The following is an 8,834-nucleotide window of genomic DNA, read 5'->3' on the forward strand; positions in this document are numbered from 1 at the left end:
GTCAATCAATCAATCAATCAATCAATCTTTATTTCTATAGCACATTTAAAACAACCCTGATTGACCAAAGTGCTGTACAAAAACACAACAAATAAAATATCATATAGAATGAAACACAATAAAAACACAACAAATAGGAGCATGAATAAAAATTTCAAAATGTAAAGCTCAAATTGTATTAAAAGCAAAGCGGTATGAGGCAAAGATTTGAAGTTTTTGATGGACTGAGCAGTTCTTATATTAACAGGTAGACTGTTCCACCGATTGGGAGCTCTGTCACCTCGGGGGTTTTAGCCTGCAGCTTGAAACATCCAAGAGCATGTGGTGTGTTGACCACGTCGCTCTGACTGGAGCATGGCGGTGCAACAACTCGGACAGATATTCTGGCGCCAGTGCTTTTAGGGATTTCATCAGTTAGATTCATTAACGACCTGAAAAGCAGAAAGAAATAAACATATATATTTCAAACTCTTCTTAAGCGTAGTCAGAATCAGAATCAGAAAAACTTTATTAATCCCTGAGGGAAATTCAATCATTGCAGTTGCTCCAAAATAAACAATATAACAGTAGAAATATAGAAATAAAAATATTTATCAAATAGAATAGGTATCAATAATAGGTATAAGAAATATTTACAGGAATAAGAGTCAGATGGAATATATTCACACATATTCAAGATTATTGCACTGTTTGTTTCAATATTGCACTTTGTTATCATGGACATATTATTCGTTATTATTATATAGCAGTTTTAATAAATAATGAGTTATGGTGGAGGTTACAGTTTTTCAGTTTTTCAGCTGCTCCTGTGTCTGATGTTTTGGTTCCTCTCTGCAGGTGGTGGTGGTCTCCTGTCCCGCCTGGTTCGGCTCAGACTGCGACCCCAAAGACAGAAGACGTCACATTTCCTCCTTCATCTCCTTATCGGCTCCTGGACCGCACGCCTTCCTGCTCTGTGTCCCCGTCAACCAGCCGGCCGACGAAGAGGCCAAAGCTCTGGACGTCCTGGAGGAGCTGCTCGGCCCGGCCGCCGTCAGCACCAACACCATCGTGCTCTTCAGCCACACCGAGGAGCTGGAGGAGGACGAGCGGCTGGAGGAGTACCTGGTCACATGGAGGAAGGACCTCCGCGAGCTGGCGAGGCGATGCGGAGACCGATACCACACGCTGGAGACCCGCGGAGGAGACGGCGAGGAGAGGAGGGCGGTGGAGGAGCTGCTGGAGAAGGTGGAGGAGGGCGGGGCGACACACTTCACCTGCCGTCTGTACGAGGAGGCGGAGGAGAGGGTGAGGGAGAAACAGGCGGAGCTGGTGAGGAAGAGGAGAGGAGAGGACGGGCGGGGCGTCTCCTACACAGGAAAACACCACAGAAGAAGAAATGGAAGCGGTCCGAGATGAGGCGGAGAGGAGCGTGGAGGACTTGGACGTGGATGTGGAGAGTGTTTTCCCCTCCCTCAGCGTCTCCCCCTCCTCCCCCTCTCAGTCCTTCCTCTGGGTTTGGTGGGAGAAGCTGATGGGATGGGTGAGGCGGCTGCCCAAACTGGTGAGACGGGAGGCCCTGCTGGGGGCGCTGGTCGGCCTGTTTGTCGGGGGGCCGTTCGGAGGGATAATGGGCGCCACTGTGGGGTCGGTGGCGACTGAAGTGGGGAGAAGAAAGACAAAGAAAACCAAATAAGAGTTTATTATATTCATGTATTAAGATGCACCTTTGAGTCGCTTCACTGTGTTATTGAGAAATAGAGAAAAACCAGATGAAGTATTTTTGTAGGCCAACCAGGAAGTAGCATCGCCATGGCGTCTAACAAGAATTCTCCTCTGGGATGTTTTCATGGGATTTTGGATCATTAATAAATAATCTCTGTGGTAAACACACGTTTCTGAAGCGTAGGCGTTTTGTTCAGCAGGATAATCTTCACAGATGAACGCCATCTTTATGATGTTTGAAGAGTTAATGTGGCCGACAGAAGTAAAAAGCTAACGTTATGCTAAAGCTAACTACACCACGGTGGGATGATTGTGACGTCACTAGCGTTATGCTTCAGACGATCTCCGATAAACTAATCCACGTAGCTTAATAAATAGTTTACTAACATAATATTCACCTTAACCTAAAGATTAAACCTACAGGAGACATCTCCGACTAGTGAGAGAGTTCCCGCCCTCTGTGTCCGGCGTGATGACCTTTAATGTCCCCGACAACCACTGTAGTCACATTTAGCCGCTTGTTAGCAACCGCCTTTTTAAAGACGAGTAAAAACTTCAAACTTCACAAGTGGAGGTATTACCTAACGTAGTTTATGTGCTCTAACAAAACACCAACATCTCTTCAGCTTGTGTTAACCACAGACCTTATTTCAGGAGTCTAACCACAAACACATTCAAAATCCCCGTTGACTTTTAGACGTTAGACCCCATGGCGCTCAAATGCTAACTTACTTCCTGGTTTTAGGACTCATTCCTGTGGCGCTCTATTAGCTTGGCGGCTAATGTCTTCTCAACATTATTAACACTTGAACACTAAACACCAGAACAGAGGTATTTACTTTAAAGAAACATTTGATATCTAAATGCTTTAACTATGTTTAAGAAATCACGTTTCATGGATCGATGATCTGTCAAAGAAATGGAGGATGTTTGAAAAAGTCTTCTGGTTTTTGTTCATCTTATTCTTTTTTTTTTTAAGTCAGCATCGAGATATTTATAAAGTTATGAGCATGAAATCATCTTTGGCTGCTACCTGTTTGATTCGGTCAAAACAAAGTCAAGTCTGTTTACAAAGTTAGTGCGGTGTGAAAGCTGTCAATCAAACCCTGCTGTGGACCAAACAACCAAACAGAGACCGCTTGAAGAGGAGGGTCTATGTCCGCTTTCATACCACTCTGGTTCTGTTTGTTACCACCATGAGCCCTCTCTGCTGAACATTAAAGACCAGAGACCTGACGGAGCTTCAGGAACAGTTTGGGTGGATGAGCAGGTCCTGGTTCAGGAGGACTAACGTGCTCCTTCTCCTGAACTGAAGTCTAGATAAACGCCTTCAGCGACTCCAGAAAATCAACATAATATTTTAGAGCCTCAGTCTCGCCTCATATTCAAACTGTATCGTTTGCATACAGAGATAAATTCAAACAAGATAAAAACAGACGAGCAGAGTCCGTGTAGACGTTCATCCGTTTTGAAACTGTGAAGAGTCTTTTGGAGCAGCCACGGGCCAATCAGGAGGCTTTGATTACTTCAGGGAGTTTTACCGCAAGAAATTTGAACCAATCAGAGAGCATGTTCCTTGTGCATTACACATTTTGATCTGTTTGTTAATTTACCTGAGCTTGAGGTAATTATGCAACACATGGCTCCATGATTCACTATTTATTTACTTATTATCCCGGTTTTTTCTCCAAGTGAGTGCTTTGGGGTTAAGTGTCTTGCTCAAGGACACATCGGACATGTGGTTGCTGGAGCTGGGGATCGAACCCCCCAACCTTCCAGTTGAGAGAAGACCGACTCTACCACTGAGCCACAGCTGCTCCCAGTAAGTAGTGATAATAAACAAAAGTCTTTTTATTTGTCGCGGGTTTTAAAACTTAAACCTAAAGATGTAAAACAACCAAATCTTCACATTGTTGAACCAGAAAGAGACTTATTAACCAATGAGCAGAGAGGAACAGCTTTCACACCTGTTTGAGACCTCAGTGAAGACGGCTGGAACACTGTGTAATACTCAGAAACATCCACAAGGGGGAGACTCTGACCTTCACATTGACTTCTACATGTTGAACTGACAGACTCTGATTTCTGCTGATCAGGAAAATAAAAGCTAGAATAATATAATAATAATAATAATAAAAATCAGATGTTGTTCCTTTGAGGTTTTTGAATCTGAAATAAATGCATGTGTCCGGTGTGATGATGAGAGGGAGATTTTAATTTAATTTAAGGACGTCTGACATTTACAAAAGTTTTAAGATGGGGTCGGTTAATAATAATAATAATAATAATAATAATAATAATAGCTTTATTTATATAGCACCTTTAAAAACAAATGTTAACAAAGTGCTGTGACAGACAAAGCAAATACAGCAAAAACAGAACAGAGGTCAACAGAGAGGGCAAAATTGTAAAAATGCAAATAACAGGAATAATATGGAGGCAACAGGCAGGTATGGAGAGGCAGTTCAGTACAGTGAAGGAAAATTAGTTTAAAATCAATCAGGAGAGAACAAAATAAAAATTGAGGGAGAGTGGGACGACATCAGGTTGTCTCAGTACGTCTTAGGACCCGTTGTGTGTCATGTTAATATAAAATGTTTGGCTCTATGTCATGCTCATTTCTATCCAGGAAGTTAGTGAAGCAAACATAAAAACATAAAACTTTGAGGTCATTTATAATGTAGATTTTTGTGTTTAAAGTTTCCAGTTGATAAGTCGTTTCTAAATCAAACATTTACTTAAAAGTGGAGGGGGAGAGCGTCGATTTGAGCCAAGTTTCAGCGAGCTAGCTAAAACCATGTAATCTAAAACCTTTGTCAGGAGGTCAGGTACTGTCTGTCGTCACATGTAATTCACATGAGCCCCGCTTCCACCAAGCGCTCCGGTTCAGTTCAGTTCAGTTTGGTTCAGTACAGTTTGGTTCAGTTCCGTACGGTTAACCCTGAACTAGGGTGCCAAGCGTACTTGACCTGACCCTAAAGGGGCGGAGCTAGACACACTGATTGGTTGAAAGAATCGTCACTTCTTGTGCAAACAGCGGTAATAAAAGAAGAACACAAAGCGCACCGTGTTTAAACATCCTGTGGATTTGGAGAGAATAAATGTCAGCGCGTAGCTCGACGACCTCGGAGATGCTGACCTTCCTAAGAATCACTGATCTTTTGTTTACTGTGTCGCGTTCTTCTTCTTCTTTGTTGGATTTATCGGCTGTCTACTCTTTGTCGCGCCGCAGTGATTTAGTGATGTGTAATGGGATGGGTTAGCTGTGGAAACGTAAGCAAGATCAGAGTTTACCGTACCGATCTGGACTGAACCAAACCGGACCGCTTGGTGGCTTTACTCTCGCTCACTCGCTAAATGTTGAACGTAACATTCACACTGCAATCTGCATTTTACACAAGGCTAGATAAGCAATGTTTTTTAAATGTTGTGCATGTGTGTTTACCTATTTAGCTATTTATGACCTGATGTGAGTGTTAGTGTGAATGTTTGTATGTTTTCATGTTGAGCCTCAACAAAAGGTAATTTTCTGTCACAATGTGATAGACAATAAAGGATTTGTATCCTACTTTAAAAGTCTTTTGTTGACACATACTACATGCCCACCCACCCACAGATTAAATGTCAAAGCTCTGAAGGCCTTCATTTGACCTGATCGAAGAGGATCAGTCAAACAAATAGACAAATACAAAAAGCTTTGATTATTTTTATTATCATCAAGACGGTTTAAATTTAAAACAGATTTGGTGTCTCCAGCTCTCCAGTTTTTTAAAATCAAATATTTTTTAGGGACAATCATCATCACAGTGGGTCAGAGAAACCTTTGATGATTGATAACTTTCTGTTAAAATAATTTACAAATATGAAAGGGAAACTCATTTCAGCGTCCTTCTCTTTCAGGAACGACTGCTGTAAGATAAATGGATCACGAGTAATTCAAAAGAGAGTTAAGAAGTGTGACAGTCGACCCCGCTCTCCCCTAAATGCATTTTTTTTTTATAAACAGTGTCAGAAATGTTAAAGATGAAGAAAGCTATGATGCAAGAAGCTAAATCCCTGGATTCATGCTGCAGAAACTCCTCCTCCTCCTCCTCCTCCTCCTCCTCGCTTCACAATGGCCGGTTATGTCTTCGACATTGACGTAATTGATACTCTGCTAAAACCGTCAGTCAGAACCCATCCTTACATCTCTTTCTCTCCTTCTCTCTCCAGAAAAGCTGCCGCCGCCGCCGGCTCTGCCTCAGGAACAGCCGGGCGTTTCCGAATGTGGGTGGTCCAGCCGGGGTGGGAGAGAGAGAGAGAGAGAGAGAGAGAGAATTAGCTCTCATGTTTCCCAAGGAGCGAGAGGAGGAGGGAGGAGGGAGAGACACGAGAAAGAGAGAGTGAGTGAGAAGTGGTGAATGTGAGCGAGAGAGAGAGAGAGCAGGCTGTAGGACTACATCTGTCCTCCAGATGTGGCCTCCACAGTTGTCTAAAAGAAGAAGAAAAAAAGGTTTAAAAGTAAAGGAAAATTGGTGCTAAACAGTTTTTTATTGTTAGGGATTACACACACAGAAGAGACGGCGGTGTTAGACGCCTTCTCTTCCTCGTTCTGCAGTGAAACAGCACACTAGACCCCTTGAAGTTAATGGAGACGAAGGAACACCTGTCCAAATATTATTCAGTCTCAGTGGATACACATCACGGAGGAGGAGGAGGAGAGAGAGCAGATTAATGAGACGTTTTTTTGGAGGGGAATTTGTTTCTTTATCAGGAAGGAATGGGACGCCAAAGAATTAAGACACAATAAAAAACAGGACGGTTAAAGTCTGAAGATGTCTGGAGGGGGAAAAGATGATTTGTGTCTGAAGGTCGAAGCCAAGGTGGATCAGCGGTGATCCGTCATTAACACTCAGACTGTAACTTCTTCTTCTTCTTCTCTTGCTCGTTGTGGGTCCCTGGTTGGACTTCTTTTTTTAAAGTTGGGGGACGTGGCTGCCCGCAATATTTTTTTGTTATCATCGCGCCCCATGGTCTGGAAAAAACAGCAAACCAAAGGAAAATAAACAAGATGACACACTTTTTCCTCTGACAGCGCAGAGCCGCTTCCTCCCGCTGAGGCCTTAAAGGAATAATACACTTTACAGTTTCATGCTATTCAGATTTGTTTTCACACGTTTCCATCTTTTTTTCTTTACCGACCTGAAAAGAGTCAGAGCAGCAAATATTTAACATTTAAAGATTTATTTTGGGGCTTTTTTTATGCCTTTATTTTAGAGACAGACAGGACAGGACAGTGGGTAGAGTCAGAGACCAGGGAGAGAGAGAGAGAAGAACGACATTTTTTATTTAATTTAATTTAATAAAAAGGTAAATTCTGGTTTGCCCTCCGTTATTGAGAGACATGCTTCTCACACACAGGCCCAGAATCCACACACACACACACACACAAACAGGACCTGAGGACATGCATTAAAGGAGAGATGTCAGAGTGGGGCTGCTATGCAGGGAGCTCACCAGAGCGGTCGGGGGTTCGATGCCTTGCTCAAGGGCAGTACTCGGGAAGTGCCCTGGCACCTCTCCAGCTACCAGACCTACTTCCATATTCGGTCCGCACCGGTTCCAAACCCAAGTCTCTACAGACTGAGCTACTGCCGGCCTACATGTAAATAAAGAAGCCACAGGTCGGATTCAAACCCGGGCCGCCCTAAGAGCACTAAAGCCTCTGTACATGGGGCACAGGCTCTAACTGCTAGGCTAATGGCATCCTAATATTTAACATTTCAGTGTCTGAATCAGTTTGATTTGTCTCTATATTGAATTCATATTGCACATGCAGAAAAGTAATTAATGTAAATCAATATGTTTTCTGCAGTGGAACAAAATGTAGCACAGGTAAGAAGTCTAAATTACACTGCTGCATTATTGATGTTTTCTAAAGGTGAAGTATGGGAATAGGAGAGGATGGATGAGGCATTGCCAAAACCACCAGTACCACGAGTCGACTCATGTGGTACCAAAAGGTGTGATTATGTAGCTGAGAGAAAGACCGTGCAGCGTTTTAAAAGTGATCAATAAAATCTTCAAATCGATTCTGAAACACACCGCGGTGTGGAGGCACTAAAACAGGAGTGATGTGGTCATGCTCTCTGGATCTGGTTAAAAGCCTGGCAGCTGGGGAGCGCTGATAGTCTAACGGTTATGTTGCACAGCCCCATGTACAGAGGCTGTAGTCCCGGTCGCAGCAGCCGTGTGTTCAAATCCGACCTCGTCCCTCTGCTGCATGTCATCCCCTCACTCTCTCCTCACAACATTTCCTGATGCTCTGCAGCTGTCCTTTCCAATAAAAGGCCCAAAAAATAAAAATAAAAACAAACAAACCATGAAGAGATAAAAGAAGGTCAAATCGTCTCTGTGTCTTTAAAAGTTCAGATATATATTTAGCATATATTCTTTAATATTTCTTTTGCTTTTTTGGTTTTATTAAAATTTCTACATTTTAAGAGTTGAGCTGTTTATTTTTTTTAAATAATATTTGAATGTTTAGTTCAGTCAAAAACATGCAGATAAACTCCTGTAATGTGCAGACTGAACTGGAAATAAACCCTGATTTTGATTCTGAGCCTCGTGCACATTAACCTTCAGTTTTTATTGAATTAAATAACTCAAATTTTAGGGTATAAATACCAACATTACATTTACTCCAGACATTTAAAAACCTGTTGACGATAAAGGAGCAGTATGTGAATTAAAAACACTTTAATTAAATTAAAGCAATTTAATTAAAATTAAAATAAAAGATAGTTTGTAATGTTACAAAACTAAAAAAAACAGAATTAAGTAAACTGTGAGGTTAAAAGAGAAATTAAAAGAACACATAAAAGCTTCAGATCAAACCCAGCAGTCTGGTGGATGTAGTTTTTGACCTCGGGCAGTGACCTCTCTCTCTGTGTCTGATCTCTCTCTCTCTCTCGGTGGGTTTTTCCAGTCAGCGGCGTCCGTCTCTCTCTCCTCCTCTCTCTGGGCGAGCTCCATGTGAAGCCCTCTCATCTTTTTCCCATTAGGGCTGTTTGCATGTTCCTTTCCTAGAGTGAGCGTGTGTGGTGGCTGAGATTGTTTATGAATAAGCAATGTTTGCCCCGTCCGACTGT

The 8,834-nt window shown here is 42.4% G+C and overlaps 1 protein-coding gene across 1 annotated transcript in view; it reads left to right on the forward strand.

The window, feature by feature from the left end:
• The window catches only part of si:dkeyp-69e1.8 (uncharacterized protein LOC100001340 homolog), a 6,873-nt gene extending 2,966 nt beyond the window's left edge, over positions 1-3,907 (forward strand). The window contains 2 exon segments of the mRNA XM_020656004.3: positions 838-1,323; positions 1,325-3,907. Of these exon segments, the coding sequence (XP_020511660.2) occupies positions 838-1,323; positions 1,325-1,675 (837 nt within the window). The 3' untranslated portion in view covers positions 1,676-3,907.
• The last annotated feature ends 4,927 nt before the right edge of the window (positions 3,908-8,834 follow it).

The sequence above is a fragment of the Labrus bergylta genome, chromosome 16, assembly GCF_963930695.1.
Source record: "Labrus bergylta chromosome 16, fLabBer1.1, whole genome shotgun sequence".
NCBI classification, from domain to species: domain Eukaryota; kingdom Metazoa; phylum Chordata; class Actinopteri; order Labriformes; family Labridae; genus Labrus; species Labrus bergylta.